The sequence below is a fragment of the Urocitellus parryii genome, chromosome 12, assembly GCF_045843805.1.
Source record: "Urocitellus parryii isolate mUroPar1 chromosome 12, mUroPar1.hap1, whole genome shotgun sequence".
Classification (NCBI taxonomy): Eukaryota; Metazoa; Chordata; class Mammalia; order Rodentia; family Sciuridae; genus Urocitellus; species Urocitellus parryii.
The window spans coordinates 74760883-74778235 of record NC_135542.1 but is presented as its reverse complement, the minus strand read 5'-3'; the positions used below and the strand labels follow the sequence as shown (position 1 = coordinate 74778235).

Here is a 17353-nt window from a genome sequence, read left to right as displayed (position 1 = left end):
GTTTTTTCTCTCCTTTTCCATCTTGCTTTCTTCACCTTCCCACTAACAAAGTTTTATATGCTAGTCATATTATGATATGTGGAATGTTCTATAATGTACAGGGGATTAAACCTGGGGCATTCCACCACTGAGCTATACACTCAGCCCGTTTTATTTTGAGACAGGGTCTTGCTGATTTTCAGAAGCTGACCTTGAACTTGTTATCCTCCTGCCTGAGCCTCCCAGGTTTAAACATGGTGGTTTTGAAAGTTATTCAGTGTCATGACTAGTCATTAATCCAACTGTGATAAAAAGCACAACCATTTGGATTTTGCCTGAGTGTTATATTCATTTCCTTTCTCTGTGCTTCTCCCTTCTTTTTTTCTACTTTCTCTCCCTGCCACCCCAGTACTGGGGATTAAAACCAAACAAAGGGGGCTGGAGATGTGGCTCAGCGGTAGCGCGCTCGCCTGGCATGCGCGGCCCGGGTTCGATCCTCAGCACCACATACCAACAAAGATGTTGTGTCCGCCGAGAACTTAAAAAATAAATGTTAAAAATTCTCTCTCTCTCTCTCCTCTCTCACTCTCTCTTTAAAAAAAAAAAAAAAAAAAAAAAAAAAGTCCTACCATGTTAGATAAATGCTCTACCACTAACCTACATCTGTCAGCCTTTTTGTATTTTATTTTCAAACAAGGTGATCCTTCTGCCTCAGCCTCTCTAGTAAGCTAGCATTATAGGTGTGGGCCACCATGCCCAGCTTTATACCTTAACATAAACTGTTGATACAAAATTCAGTAGTCTGAGGAACATTCTAAAGATCCTTCTCTTTTTTTAAAAAACAGATCTATCCAGAGAGAACCACCGAGAAGCAATTGCTAGGGTCATAAGGAAACTTCTTAGTAAGTATATATATGTATATATATAATATATGTGTATATTCCATTTATCCATACTAATAGATGTTTATGAATTTAATTCTATAGCATGTGCTTTTGTTTAACATATATTATTTTAAACTGTGAGCATATTGGGCAGTGTTTTCTTCCTGAATCAATGGATTGGGGTTCTTCTAGTAATTTAAAATATTTTAACCAAATATTTTTCTTTTCCCTTTGTAGACCACATACTTGATAATTCAGAAGATGATACCAAGTCATTATTTATAATCATAAAGGTATGTTTTCCATATTATGGTTCTATAATTAATATGATCACGCCTACCTTCATGATTTGTAAATAAAATTTGAAATTCTTTTGACACAGATTGTTGGAGACCTTTTACAATTCCAAGGATCTCACAAGCATGAATTTGACTCTAGATGGAAAAGTTTTAACTTAGTAAAGAAATCAATGGAAAATCGGGTCAGTATTTTCACCTAAAAGTCTGAGTAAATTTTTTTTTTGAAGAGATGCTTACCAGCCCTAATTTGTGTATTTTTATTTATCATACAGAAGAAGTTTCCCCTAGAAGTAAAAATAGATTTAAAATATTGCATAAAGGATAAAAATATTATGGTACAGATCACATGAATCCTAAAAAATAGTGTATTTTACTAATTCAGAATTATCTTTCCATGATGGTGAACTCTGCATAGGAATTTGGACAACAGCATTTGGGCTGTCTTGTGAGAATGTAAAGAAATAAAAAACTAGGAGGAATTGTCCACAGGCATGAACTTTGTGTAATCTGAGGAAGATATATCTTGTGTTATATTTGAGCTCCAGTAGAAGTTACTGTAAGCTTCTCTGGGAGCACAGAAGAAAGAAAACCTAGATGGAAAACTGTTCATAGCAATGTTCTTCTATAGGAGACTTTTACTGAAGTTGAATCTATAAAGCTTGTATATTAATTGTGCTAGCTGTTGTAGACAAGCAAATGTTCTTCCAAGAACTACGTTCCTAACCCTAAAAGTTCTTTAACTATCTAATTTTAATATTAAAGAGATCAATATTCAGTTCACTGAATATTGGAAAGCTCTGCAACCTCAGTGAAAAGTAAATACTAAGAGATTGAGAGTAGAAACTGAGAGTACAGTTGAATCATTATAGGCAAGATGAAAAAACAGAGTCTGTATCTAGTCATTAGTATTAGGATGGAGATAAGTGTGTTTTGAAAAAGATGGAATTATGGGTACTTTAATGTGGTAAAGCTGTGAGTAATAATCTGAGTCTCAAGTGTCTTATCTTTGGTGACTGGGTGGAAGATTGTGTGGGCAAAAGCTTACATGATGATTTTTAGAAATATAAAAGATATATTCCATAGTATACCTATGCACTTAACAAGAAGGGCTATTCATAGACATTAATAGAATTGAGCAATTTTCTTGAAAGGCTGCTTTTGAACTTTCAGTATTTAAATGAATAAGGATCAACTCTTGTTCTCCCATGCATGGGTTCTCATTAATAAATGGTCAGAAATAAGCAGCCTATTTAAAAGGGAGAGATTTTTATTAGCCATAAAATTGAGATATATTAACCTAATGACTTTTTTTTTTTTTTTTTTTGGTGGTGCTAGGGATTGAACTAGGGGCTTAGCACATGCTAGGCATGCTCTCTACCAGAGCCATATCCCTAGCCCCAGGCCTAATGACTTTTGAATGAAAGAAATACCTTTACCATGCACCTGGCTACCCGTAGATCTTTTTCAAACTAAGTTTTTTTTTTTTTTTTTTAAGTATTCAGAGGAATTCATTGTTGAAGTCATTTAGGAAAAAATGTTCAAGTTTGTATACGGGGTAAAAGCGGGAGTTCATAATCCACTTGAATCAAACTGTGTAATATGATGTATTAAGAACTATGTAATGTTATGAACGACCAATAAAAAAAAAAAAATGTTCAAGTGATTACTACTTTATTTTCCAGCTTCATGGGAAAAAACAACATATCAGAGCACTATTGATTGACAGAGTAATGTTGCAGCATGAGGTAAATATCTTTTTCAGTCATGACAACTTTTTAAAGATAAATATTTAGTTGTGATTTTCATAATTAAGTGAACTTTCAGTAAACATTTCAAGATCTGATTTACATCATTGTTTTCTTAGCTACGAACACTAACTGTTGAGGGTTGTGAGTACAAAAAGATACATCAAGATATGATCAGAGATCTTCTCCGATTATCTACAAGTTCATATAGTCAGGTAAGGCTTATCCAAATACTCTGCCTCATTCACATTCTCATTTTACTATATGGAATTGGAATATCCCTATTTTAACAATTGAGTTTAAAAATTTTCCCACAGGCAACTACCAAGAAGTTAGAAAACCATAACTGATCTTTAGGCTCCCAGAAATTCATTGTTATTGAAAATACCTTTAAAATTCCAAGTATTTTCAAACTTTGTGGGTTTTTTTTTTTGTGTGTGTGTGTGTGTATGTGTGTGTGTTATTGTTTTTGTCGGGGGAGAATGTACCAGGGATTGAATTCAGGGCCACTTGACCATTGAGCCCTATTTTGTATTTTATTTAGAGACAGGGTCTCACTGAATTGCTTAGCACCTTGCTTTTTCTGAGGCTGGTTTTGAACACACAATCCTCCTGCCTCAGCCTCCCGAGTCCCTGGAATTACAGGCTTGCGCCACTGTGCCCAGCTTAAGCTTTTTTTTTTTTTCCTTCTTTTTTTAAGTAAAACATTACTTGTACTATTGGTAATTAATTGCTTCTCAAAAAAAAAATTTTTTTTTAATTTAAGATTGTATAGCATGAGATTGCTTAATTAGGTTTTGAAAGCTACTGTATAAAGGCCATATAATTCCTCCTCAGCATTATGCTTGTGTTTCAGGGAGCCACTGTCAGGAGACTTGGGGGTCAATTCTTTAAGCATAGGACCAAGAAATACCTCCAAGCACAAAAACTAGAAAAAGCAGAGCGATTCATGAAAATGAGCTGTTCTATCCCTGTAAAGTAATATAGATTAGGTGACTAGTTTTTCACAGATCCTTCTAAAATAATGTTTAAAGAATTTGAAATATATAGAATGTGTTTATTTTATTTTGATCACTTATCTATTACTATTGAACTAGACCCATAGGTTACAATTTTTTACTGAATATTTGGGTTCAAAATGTATGAAGCTTATACTTAAGGTTTGCATTGAGAAGTTCGCAAGTTCTTTGTTTCTTTTGCACTTATGCTTCTCCTAGAAAAAGTCTTAATTTTCCTGTGTGGACAAAAGAGAAAATCTGACACTGCTTATATAGAGTGACTCAGAATAAAATGTTTGTTAGTTTGCTGCTTAATTTTAGCCATATTTTTAGCTATGTTACTTAACGAATGATTATTGGTCTCATTCATTCTCCCCTTTATCAAACTATTTATAACAGTACAAATCTTTTAAACCATGATTGTGGTTGATGGTAATGTGCTTTTCTTTTGGTAATCATTTACTTGGGTTTTTTTTTGGTGGGGGTGGTGTATGTACTTCAACATATTTTTCTATTAGTTAGACACAAAAATTATCACTTTGGTTTTGATAATTCAGTTGGAATCTTTTGTAGTTTATCTATGTTCTTTGCTTTTAATACTTCCTCCAGGTCAGAAATAAGGCTCAGCAAACATTTTTTGCTGCTTTAGGAGCATATAACTTCTGTTGCAGAGATATTATTCCCTTGGTTTTGGAGTTTTTACGTCCTGACAGACAAGATGTCACACAACAGCAATTTAAGGTACAGGATTTCATGTTTTTGTTTTCCTTAGCAGAATTTCAACTATAGAGAAAGCAAAAAGAATTTTCCATGTATGCACCATTTAGATTCTATATTTGGGGGCTAGGGATGTCACTTAGTGGTAGGGTGTATACCTGGCATCCATGAAGCCCTTGGTTTGATCCCCAGCTCTGCAAAACAAAAGCCAGTTCTATATTTAAATTTTACATTTGCTTTATCACATATTTACCCACCTACTATTTTATTTTTTGACATATTTCAAAGTAAATGAAAGACACTGGTACAATTCACCTTTTAAATAGTTACAATCTCATTTTTTCTTCCTAATTATTTACTTATTTATCTATGATTGTAATCAGTATTATCATGGAGAAAATATAGGATGCAGACTTTTTTGAGTAAAACAGTTATGAGTGGTAGTGATTGAGTAGACTAGCTGAACCATGGGAAAGGTGGATGAAAAACTACCAAATTGAGAGTAGCAACTGAGTGAGTTTATCTGACTAGAGCAGAGAAAGAAGGAAATAACATAAGGCAAATATTACATCTCAGAGACGAAGTAGAATCTAGATAAGATACATTGATTACTTATAAGAGAGAAATGGATTGATTGTTACTTAGGAGAGAGAATGGATAGGACTTGGTGAATTAATATGAGGGTACTAAAAAGGAAGTGTCAATTCTGGATTGTACAACTGGTTATTTGGCATATTAGAGAGGGAGAAAGAAACAGACTCGATATTGAATTAGTATGTTTAATTTGGTTCCTACTAACTAAGAGGCAATATCAAGAAGGAGTTAGACATCTGAATTTATTTATTTTTTTTAAGAGAGAGGAGAGATAGAATTTTTGATATTTATTTTTTAGTTTTCGGCAGACACAACATCTTTGTTTGTATGTGGTGCTGAGGATCGAACTGGGGCTGCACACATGCCAGGCGAGCGCGCTACCGATTGAGCCACATCCACTGCCCCCTAGACATCTGAGTTTAAAGATAACATTTCCATATATGCTGATGAGAACCTAGAAATAGAATGAGAAGAGGACCAAGGGGTGTGTACTGAGAAGCTCTTTTAGATGCCAAGTAGAATAGGTACCTGTAGTCCCAGCTCCTCAGGAGGTTTAGGTGAGAGGATCACTTGAGCTTATGAATTTAAGCCCAGCCTGTACATCATAGTTAAATACTATCTGAAAAAGAACACCATCCTCCTGCAAAAAAAAAAAAAAAAAAAAAACTGTTGGAAGCCAAGAGCTTGAGATGGAGAAGTCAGAAAATTATCATGAAATGAGGAGGAATCACAGAAGGCAGAGAGATCTTTCCAGAAGAATGACTCAGTAACAACAGCTTCCTAAAGTGAATTAAGATGAGCACTAAGCATTCTAAACATGTTCCTTGAAGTTATATTGTAAGGCACTGATCATCAAATAGCCCAGTGTCAGTTACTACACTGCTTTTGTAAATAAAGTTTTATTGGAACACAACCATGTCCATTCGTTTTTGTATTATGTGTAGCTACTTTCATGCTGTAGTGACAGAGATGATAAGTTGTGACAGAGGCCCTGTAACAGAAGAAGTTTGCTGATCCCCAATATTGAATGTTGTAGAAAATCCGACTCATTGGATAGTATATAGCCACATTTATTCAGAACAGTATATATGGACAAAATTTGAGAGGTGAAATGAGATCCACATTGAAAAATATCTATTAGGTCAGCAAAATTGAGGTTATCAGTGACCTTAGGAAGAACTTGTAGAAGAATGAAATAGGGGTAGATAAGAAAGGATATTGGAATCAAGTTATAGTGGATGTTTTGAAAATAAAATGTTTTGATACTAATAACTCTTTTTTATGGAAAAGGGGGTATCTTAGCAAGGGTACCCTCTAAATAAATTGGACATTATGACATAGGCCTGTGATCTTAAGTATTCAGGGGAATCACTTGAGCCCATGGGTTTGGGGTCAGCCTGGGCAATATAGTCAGACCTCATCTTAAAAAAAAAAAAAAAAAAAGAAAGTGTAGTTGCTATCATCAGATTCATTCTGTTATTGGATTTTTATGAGTAAAATGTTTATAGTATAATTAGCCAACTTTTTATATACCTAGTAAAATACTTGCCAACTGGGTTTTAATTACTTTTAATAAATTATTTAAGGCTTATGCCCTAAGATACTGAATGGCACATTTCTTGGCCTTTATGAAATAGTAAAAGAATATTAGAATGGAATCTGTGTTCTTAGAAACAGCCATATATTTCTGTATTACCTTATTAATAGTCATTCTTTCAGCAAACTCTCTATTAAATGACTTACTAGAAGGTATTAGTGGATAACATTAATTCAGGTTCTAAAAGTAACATGTTAAATTAGTGAACCTATTTTATGAACAATATCAAGCATTTAATCATTGTAAATTTAAAAACAACATGAATATGTGTTTGCTACTGAATAATGTCTCTTCTTTTCCATATAAATTTAATTTTTCCTACAGGGTGCTTTGTATTGTCTCCTTGGAAATCACAGTGGTGTGTGTTTGGCAAACCTTCATGATTGGGACTGTATTGTGCAGACGTGGCCAGCAATTGTTTCTTCAGGGCTTAGCCAAGCAATGTCACTAGAAAAGCCATCAATTGTGAGACTGTTTGATGATCTTGCAGAAAAGATTCACAGGCAATATGAAACAATTGGCTTGGACTTCACAGTAAGCAAAAACATTTTTTCATTTGAGTGGGTTTTTTTGTTTGTTTTTGTTTTGTTTTTAAGCTGAAGTTTTATTTAAAACATAAAGAATTGCTTCCTGAAAATGCTGATGAATCAAGTAAAAGGATACAGTACTCTCTTCCTACAAGTTAGCCAACTTATCCAAGTACAGGGTAATATACAGCACTTAATGTTGGTAGAATTTCACAGTAGTGTAGTGTTACAAAATCATCTGTCTAGATTATGAAGAGATTCTCAAGTGTGCGATGCATAGTTTTGGGTTACCACCTTTACTGAGCAAGAACAAGGGCTCCTGCATCTTGGCCATAGCCAAATCCCTCAGAGCCAAAGTTCTTGACATAGCATCTTTTTTTTTTTTTTTTTTACATAGCATCCTTTGCAGTAGATTTCACTTTCTTTCTCAGAGTTATTGATTTAAAACTCTTCTCACATTGGGCACACTGAAAATATTTTTTGTGCTAGGGCTTTCCAGCTCCAATTATCTTCTTGGTGGCATAAACAGAATCCCCACATCCTGAACACTTCCCAGCACCTCGATATTTCAGATCAGATTAGAACTGTTTGGATTTGTTGTAGACCTGTGAGGTTGAACACTCTGTAGCTAGGTGCCCAGCCTCTTACCGCCATCCGTGTTGAGTGTGCCAGTGCCCTGGCTGTAACCGTATCCTTTGGGCCCATACTTTTTTCCATAGCAGGATTTGCAGTACATCTCATCATGAATTGCCACTGTTATGCATTCTAAATTTTTCCTGCAAATCATGCACAGAAAGCAGCAGCTATGGAAGCTCCTCTCATCACACTGCACTTCTTCAGCATGGTACAGAGCCCTCCCATAGGCCCCATACTTATTTCCACCTCCCCAGACAGGCATTTCTAGTCGGAGGTAGGTGCAAACACTGTGTGGATGGGAGTCTTTCATTTGAGTTTAATGGAAAGACTGCCTTACTTAAATAAATGCCTTTTATTTTTCAGATATATTTTCAGCAATAATATTAGTGGCTTTTGCAGTGATTTTTTTTCTTTGTGGGCTGAGGGGAACAAAGGGGATTGAACTCAGATGCAGTTGACCACTGGGCCATCCCCAGTTCCTTTTATATTTTTATTTTTAGAGACAGGGTCTCATTAAGTTGCCTAGGGCATCACTAAATTTCTGAGGCTGGCTTTGAACTTTTGATCCTCCTGCCTCAGTCTCCTGAGTAGCTAGGAGTATAGGCATGTGCCACTGTACCCAGCTGCAGCGATTTTAAAAAAGACATTTGTTTTCTGTTTCCATTTTGTGGTTTTAGTGATCATTACTGTAAATAACAAGGTAGAATAGCAAGTTTGAACATGTACAGGAGAGGGCCAGGCCATTTTTTACCAAAAGGCAACTGTGGATTATTACATTGTTGTGTTCTCTGTTATTTTGTGTGTGTTCATAGCCTCATTTTTCAAAAAGTTGATTATATTATAGGAGATTTGTCATATCTAATGTAGTAAAAGATTGGCCTCTGGGTTCATAATTTATAGTGCGGGATTTTTTTTTTTTAATAAAATAGTTTATTCCTTTATTTTGTTGGAAATTTGGGGGGGGTTGTTTTTTTTGGGTTTTTTTAGTTTTATGGATTTTACTTTTTTAAATACACGACAGCGGAATGCATTACAATTCTTATTATACATATAACACATATAAACAGATGAAAAATTGTGGTATATTGGTAATAAGAATTGTAATGCAAAAAAAAAGTACATGTATAAAGGCATGAATTGGCGTGAACATACTCTATATAGTGTTGGGTATTAAAATTGAATGATTTTGAAATAGGTAAGAATATAAAGATATATAAAATTTATATAAAGAATATAAAATTTATATAAAGAATCTAAAATTTATATATAGAATATAAAATTTATATAAAGAATATAAAAATAGGTAAGAATATAAAGTTCATTAGTGTGCAAATGGAGAGATGTAGCAGATCATATTAAGAACTTCTCAAATGCCATAGGCATACCCCCTCAGAATGTAAGGGTGAATTAAAGAAAGTTGAAAGTAGCTAAATTCCCCTTTCCTAAGTTGATTATGATTCACATCCCTTCCCACTGCTTTAAATGTATTTCATTTTGATCAAACTCATTCTTGCTATTTGAAATTTTTACTAGATTGTGCTTTTTATTTTTTAAATTTTTCTTTTAGTTGTCAATGGACTTATTTATTATGCAGTACTGAAAATTGAACCCAGTGCCTCATACTTGCTGAGGCAAGTACTCTACTACTGAGCCACACCCCCACCCCTATGCTTTTTAAAAAATTTTAAATTGAAATATAAGTCACGGGCCATAAAATTTACCTTTAGTAGTTATCTTATTCATATATGTTCATAAAAGTATGTTCACACAGTCATATAACTGTTATTGCTCTAGTTCTAGAAGATTTCATCATCCAAAAAGAAGCCTCAACCCGATAATAATCACTTCCCATTCCCCCACACCACTAACCCTTGGAAATCACTACTCTACTTTCTATCTCCCTATGAATTTGCCCATTAATAGATACTTCAGGGCTGGGGTTGTAGCTTAGTAATAGAGCACTTGCCTAGTACCTGTGAGATGCTGGGTCCAATCCTCAGCACCACATATAAATAAATAAATAAAGGTATTGTGTCCATCTACAATTGAAAATATTTTTTTAAAAACAGATACTTCAGGGGCTGGGGTTGTGGCTCAGCAGTAGAGCACTTGCCTCACATGTGTGAGGCACTGGATTTTATCCTCAACACCACATAAAAACAAATAAAGATATAAAAATAGATACTTCATATAAATGGAATCATAAAATGTTACTTATTTTGCTTAGCATACATTTTTAAGGTTCATCCATGTTGTATGTAACAGAATTCTGTTTTTTCCCAATAAGATTCCAAAGTCATGTGTTGCAATAGCAGAATTACTTCAACAGTCACCGAATCCTTCTATCAACCAGATATCACTTAGCCCAGAAAAAATTAAGGAAGGGCTTAAACGCCAACAAGAAAAGAATGCTGATGCTCTAAGGTAATTGATGAATGGTCTAATAAGATAGATGACATGTTTACATGACTTTTGAGAAAATACAAAAGAGTTGGGAAATAATTACTGGAAAGAGCTCTAATTTTTATTTTTAATCTATGGAGATTGAAAATTAGCATCATAAAAATAAAGGTTAATTGTATTCGTGGGAAGTGTTATTGTTTCTGTTATTAAATCCTAAGTTGAAGTTCAACATATGTATTGCTTAATAGCTCTTAACAATAATTTGTTTTTTATCACATTTAGTATCAGAGTATTTTTGCACTTTTGAAAGTAGAGTAGTAGTTTGATAACATTCAAGCAGGAGCCTTTTTAACTTGGTTTTGGCTATGCCTTGTAATTAGTATATGATTATGCCTATATACTTTTTTTTAAATAGACAAGTATCATTTTTTAAAAAAGCATTTTTTTGGAGTTGTAAATGTTCAGAATGCCTTTTTTTTTTTGTTTTAAATGTGATGGTGAGGATCGAACCCAGTGCCTCACAGATACTCTGCCACTGAGTTACAGCCCCAACCCGCCTATATACTTTTTGAGACAGGATCTGTCTATGTTGCTCAAGCTGCCCTTTTACTCCTGAGCTCAAGTGATTCTCCTGCCTCAGCTTCTCTTGAGTACTAGAACTAATAGGTACACACCTCTGTTCTGGCTTTTTTTTTCTAAAAAGTCTTTAGAAACTCCTATAGCCTATCTAATTTCAGATAGCCAACATAACATATATGATAGACCATTCCTAATTGGATGCTAGTTATAGATTTACTTTTCACTTCAGAATGTCTGCTCAGAAACAATTGTTATTCTCTGTACCCAGCCCTTCTTGTTCTCCCAGTCTGTTTTTATTTGGCTGGCTTCTTACTAGGCCTTTTTACAATCTGGTGTTGAGAAATATAGTAAGGATGAATTTGGTTGGAATTTGAGTTTATGTTATTTGATGTTTTTCTTAGTATTGTAGTAAAACAATACCTCACCTGAATTTTATTTTATTAAGGAACTATGAGAATTTGGTAAACACTTTACTGGATGGTGTGGAACAAAGAAATCTGTGAGTACAAAAAGCCCCCCTCTCCCGCACCTTGTAACATGGTGCCAACAATCGTACTTAGAACCTTGTGTGTGCCAGACAAGCGTTCTACCATTGAGCTATGTCCCCAGCCCTAAAAAAAAAAAATGATGAAGACATTTATCTTAGATTATAGAGAATTTCTACATGGAAGACTGTGAATGACTATGTCACAAAAAATCATACTCTGAATTGTATGTTTAGAAGAAAACTAAGAGGGAAAGGGATGGAGGAAAGGTTTGGGGTTAATGATGGCATTATTGTTCTTCGATATTTTAATTCTTGAGAAACTTAAATATTTATATTGCAAATACCAATATTTTTTTATGAGTAATATGCTTTTTGACTTGTCCTCCTTTTAAGGCCCTGGAAATTTGAACATATAGGCATTGGACTTCTGTCTCTACTCTTGAGAGATGATCGAGTATTGCCTCTTCGTGCCATACGTTTTTTTGTTGAGAATCTCAACCATGATGCAATTGTAGTTCGAAAGGTAAATACTTTTTTTTAGCTACTATATTGGGTGTGAGAATATTTATCTCATTGAAGCATGCAGTTTCTTTACATGCATATATACATACCCTATAAACACATTGAAGATTATTAACTTGAAATCTCTCTTTGTTGATTCAGAGACAATAGCAATTCATTCAGTAAATATGAGGGCATGTTCAGGCATTCTGCATTCAATGCTGAAGATACAGTAGGGAAAATGTTTGTAGGCTAATCAGAAAGACTGACTTTGAAAATTTAGAAAATTAGGTGTGCACAAGGGGAAAAATATACAGCATAACTTTTTTTATTTTGCTCTCAAAGTATTAGAGGCTTAAAGAAGGGTACTATCTAGTATATTGGAGAAAAATTCTTAAAAAGATGCTTAGGCTGAGATGTGAAAAATGAGCAGATAGTGCCGAACAAAGAAAAGGTTGAAGTTCTAAAGAACTAGGGTTAAGATTGAAGAATGGCAGCTGCCAATGACTCATTCCCAGTGAGATTTCACATTCTTACCATCTGTCTTTGGCGGAAGTGTTTTTGTAAGAAATAAAATCCAGCATCTGCTTTGGGTAAAGCAGTCAGTCTTTTAAGAGGTTTTAAAAATTTTGATTCTTGTATGGCACCTGTTTTCTAGATGGCTATCTCAGCTGTTACTGGAATTCTCAAGCAGCTAAAGAGAACACACAAAAAGTTAACTATCAACCCTTATGAAATCAGTAAGTATTACCAAAAATAATTAGTAGTGCTTTTCAATAAAATTTATACATTTTTCTTGATGTATAAATTATGCTTCTTGGTCTTAAGTATTGTTCTATAGATCTTAACACAAAGTATGAGAACAGTGATAGTATGAGACAGTATGAGAATAGTGACAGTAAAATCTAGGGATAACATAAGTATTTACAAAAGTAGATTGACTCTGTATCTTCACTTTGTTTTTATTTTTGTTGTGCTGGGGGTTGAACCTAGGGAAGTGCTCTGTCACTGAGCTACACCCCCAACCCTTTGTTTTCTTAATATAGGTATCTCTAAGATTCATACTTGGGCAAATATACACCGTCTACATTTATTACTTTTTTCACTCACAGAACAATTATACTAATTATTTACTCAGCTGTATTTCAGAAAATTAAAATAGCTATTATCACTTCATTAAAGGTTTTTCTTTGAGTGATGAGATTAGGGACAAATTTGATTTTCTTCTTTATACCTTATTGTATCATCAATATGTTTCAAAAGGAAAACCTTTCTTTTTCCTGATAAATGAACCAATCATTGGTTAAAACATTGCATTTAATCGCCACATCTCCTTTGTTTATTTCTAAATTAGAGCATAGATTGAGAAAAAAGCTTAAAATTTTTTCCCGTTTATGAAGGACATTCACTGGGATAACCGACAATTTCAATAATATATGTTGCTAAAATGATTGTATAGGATCAGTGTTAACTATTTTGGAAGATTTGTTTAGGCTAGGTAAATGAATATTCTTATTTATAGTGCACACAGAAATACCTTGTAGGTAAAGGGACAATATGTCTACAGTTTCAACTAAAATTGTTCCCCCAATTTGTGTATATATGTGAAGAGAAAGAGAATGTCAAAATTTGAGGTATATGAGTGAAGGATATGTGGGGATTTCTTAAGGTCTGTACATTTAAAATTAATTCAAAGCTAAAATTTTTAACAAAATTAATCCTTCTAATTTTGCTGATAGGAAGAAGTTTGTTGCATAATTCTTCCCCCAAATAAGTATTCTAAAATCATATAGTGGATAATCATATCTTTTTTCCTCTGGTTTAAGTTACTCCTTTAATTGCTCATTTATATGTAGGGTTTTTTTTTTGTTGAGAGAATTGTATTAGATGGTGCCTTGTTATAAAGACAAGAGTTATAGTAGCACTATTGATTTGAAAATTGAAAATAATTTTATAAACATTATTTTGGCAGAGGGGGTTACCGGGGGAAAACCCAGGGGTGTGTTAACTGTTGAGCCACATCCCCAGCCCTTTTTATATTTTTATTTAGAGGCAGGATCTTGCTAAGTTGCTTAGGGCCTCGCTAAGTAGCTGAGGCAGGCTTGTGCCCCAGCCGCCTAAGCTTCCACACATATGCTACCACGCCTAGCTGTGTATAAATGTTTTTAATTAAATTTGATTGTTTTTTGTTTTTTTAGGTGGATATCCTAAACCCACCCAAATTCTTGCTGGTGATAGGCCTGATAATCATTGGCTGCATTATAATAGCAAAAGTATACCAAGAACTAAAAAAGAATGGGAGTCAAGTTGCTTTGTTGAAAAAACTCACTGGGGATACTATACTTGGCCAAAGTAAGTTCTAACTTAGCATATACCTCATCCTTAAAAAGCTTTTGATGTGATTTATCAGAGTTGGATGTCTATGGAGGTTCAGAGTCACTTGAAGGTTTTTCTACTTCCCTCTTCCTCTCTTTCCTTTGCTCTGCCAGTGTGTGTCTCATTCTTGCCTCTTGACTCTTATATTAAAAGTCCTAGCCTTACTTTTTTCTCTTTTTTTTTAATAGGAAATATCATGCTCCAAACATTCCTTATTTTAATTATTTGTTTTTATGTGGTGCTGAGGATCAAACCCAGTGCCTCACACATGCCAGGCAAGTGCTCCACCACTGAAGTATAACCCAGCCCAAGTCCTAGCCTTTCTTTTTTTTTTTTAAAGAGAGAATTTTTATGAGAGAGAGAGAGATATATCTTTCTTTTTTTAGAGAGAGAGAATTTTAATATTTTATTTTTTAGTTCTCGGCGGACACGACATCTTTGTTGGTATGTGGTGCTGAGGATCAAACCCAAGCTGCACGCGTTCCAGGCGAGCGTGCTACCGCTTGAGCCACATCCCCAGCCCCCCCCCAGCCTTTCTTAATACCATAATTATATTGCAAAAGAGTTTAATAGCTGCTTTAAGGGCTGGGGATGTGGTTCAAGCGGTAGCGCGCTCGCCTGGCATGCGTGCGGCCCAGGTTCGATTCTTAGCACCACATAAAAAAAAGATGTTGTGTCTGCCGAAAACTTAAAAAAAAAAAAAAAAGAGTTGCTTTAAATATATTCCTATTTATAATATGTCCACATGTAAATCAGACCATAAAAATACTTCACTATTGACTCCATTAATTTATATCAGTCAAGGACACAATGATATGATAGATTTTTTAGACGGAGACTTTTTGGCAGGGGAGAGTGGTGTACCCAGGATTGAACTTGGGACACTTGGTCACTGAGCCACATCCACACTAACTTTTTTGGAATTTTATTTATGGACAGAGTCTCTTTTTTGTTGTTGTTGTTTAGTGCCTCTCTTTGTCTCAGACTGTCTTTGAACTCTCACTCTTCCTGCCTCAGCCTTCGGAGCCAGTGGGATTACAGGCATGTGCCACCATGCCCAGTTTACACTGAGACTTTCATTGACATTCATAACTTGAAACTTAACATCACTTAGACTTTATTAAAAGTTCCTGCTAATATTTTTAATCTGTGTTGTTCTAATTTTTTTTCCTCTATATTTTACAAATATAAACTCTTACTATGTAGGAATATGGTTGTTTATGCTGGTGTGGAAGAGCAGCCTAAGCTTGGCAGAAGCAGGGAGGATATGACAGAGGTAAGCATTCATTTCACCATGATTTCAAAAGATTCTCATCTTACTGTCACTAAGATTTATTTCAATCCCAGTTCAGATCATTTTTACTAGTTTAGGTATCTCAGTGAATGTGTACTACTGTCCCAACACCTGTTACTGCCAATTTACACAGGTCTCAATGTATCTAAGGCTACTCTGAATTTAGCGTTCTGCTTAGCACTCCTTTGGGTGCTGCTTTTGTATAGTTAGCTGCTAGTTCTTATCAGTTTTGTCTGATGCATAGTTTTTTGTTTTTTCCCTCTATAATGGGATTTTACTCAGCTTTAAAAAGGAAAGGAATTCTAATCATTTTAAAGAAACTATAAGTAAAAACCATAAAATAATAAGACCAAAACTTAATTTTCTTTATAGAGAGTACCAGTACCAGTGAAATTTATAGAGTGGTGATTTCAGGGGCTTGGTAGAGTAGAAAATGAGTTGGTAAAAGGGTGTAGAGCTCCAAGATGAAAAGACTTTGGGACATTTGTTGCACAATAATGTGAATGACCACCGAACTATACACTTAAACATTTATGATGATAATTTCTTTATCTGTATTTTATAAGTTGTTTTTAAAAAATATAGTTCACACTGATAAATCAGATCATATTTCTGAGGTTTTCCTATTTTATTTATTTATCTGGTGTGAATCTTCTGGGGCTAAGTGAGGTGGGCGTTTTTGGCTAAAAGATCGTCTGCACTCATAAGGCCTTTCTCCAGCAGAATTCTCCTGTGCTTAATGAAGCTGGAATTGATACAAGCTTTTTGAAGTCAAAGACACTTGCTGATTTTTAACCATATTGCATATAAATGATGGGTACTGAGTAAATAGATGTTCATAGATTAAAGCCAAAACTACTTACTCTTCCTTGAACTTGTTACATTATCACATTGAGAAATAATGAGTTTTAAGTTTATGTCTTCCTGATAATAGTGATCTAACTTAGCTGATTCTGAAGAAAGTTTTCCTTTTAATTTTTGGTGTCATGCAAATACAGGCAACATAATTAAGCTTTCATTTCTCAAGCAGAATGTTTGTTGGTTTAATTCACAGAATGAGATATGATACCCAGACTCAAAGACATCAAGAAAAACTTCCACCTATTCTTAAGGATGTAGCAATTTTAGAAGGGAGGTATTTATTTTGGTTCTAGAAAACATTATAGTTTTTGTGAGAACTAAAAATTCTTCAGAACAAAATAACAGCCTTCCATTGAATCAAAATCTTACAATTTTAAAAAGTTTTCAGAATCATGTTTTTAAATAGATTTTAATTCCTGAACATTGTTCTTTTTTTTTAACTTTATAGGCAGAACAGATTATATTTGATCATTTTTCTGATCCTAAATTTGTTGAACAGTTAATTACTTTTCTATCTTTAGAAGACAGAAAAGGAAAAGATAAGTTTAATCCCCGACGTTTTTGCCTCTTTAAGGTAACTATATTATTTATATATTGTCTTAAAGTTCAGTGACTGTTTTGTTTGTAGGTTTATAAGGTTTAAATATTGGATCAAAGTTTGAATTTAGCCATCTGCCTTCATAAACATGGCACTGGAATTTATATTAATCATTGATCTTGGCTTAACTTCAAGATTTTTATTTTAATGAATGAAGGAAACTTTTTAGTGTTGTAATGAACACTAGAAGCAAAAGTAATACTATGCATTTTATTCTTTTCGGGGGGTGTGTAATATTTCTTAAACAAAAGATTATTAATATCTTATTTAGTTACATT

General features: G+C 34.2%; 1 protein-coding gene and 1 pseudogene across 2 annotated transcripts in view; one reads left to right on the top strand and one right to left on the bottom strand.

The window, feature by feature from the left end:
• Positions 1-17353, top strand: part of Psme4 (proteasome activator subunit 4) — a 99451-nt gene that overhangs the window by 56748 nt on the left and 25350 nt on the right. For both annotated transcript variants that reach the window (XM_026399930.2, XM_077792083.1), the window contains 14 exons: positions 825-881; positions 1101-1156; positions 1246-1344; positions 2845-2907; positions 3027-3122; positions 4515-4646; positions 7138-7347; positions 10264-10400; positions 11404-11457; positions 11839-11968; positions 12605-12686; positions 14145-14298; positions 15529-15598; positions 16926-17051. In XM_026399930.2, the coding sequence (XP_026255715.2) occupies positions 825-881; positions 1101-1156; positions 1246-1344; positions 2845-2907; positions 3027-3122; positions 4515-4646; positions 7138-7347; positions 10264-10400; positions 11404-11457; positions 11839-11968; positions 12605-12686; positions 14145-14298; positions 15529-15598; positions 16926-17051 (1466 nt within the window). The remainder of the gene's footprint in view (positions 1-824; positions 882-1100; positions 1157-1245; positions 1345-2844; positions 2908-3026; positions 3123-4514; positions 4647-7137; positions 7348-10263; positions 10401-11403; positions 11458-11838; positions 11969-12604; positions 12687-14144; positions 14299-15528; positions 15599-16925; positions 17052-17353) is intronic.
• LOC113190562 (cysteine and glycine-rich protein 2-like) lies at positions 7637-8238 on the bottom strand (annotated as a pseudogene).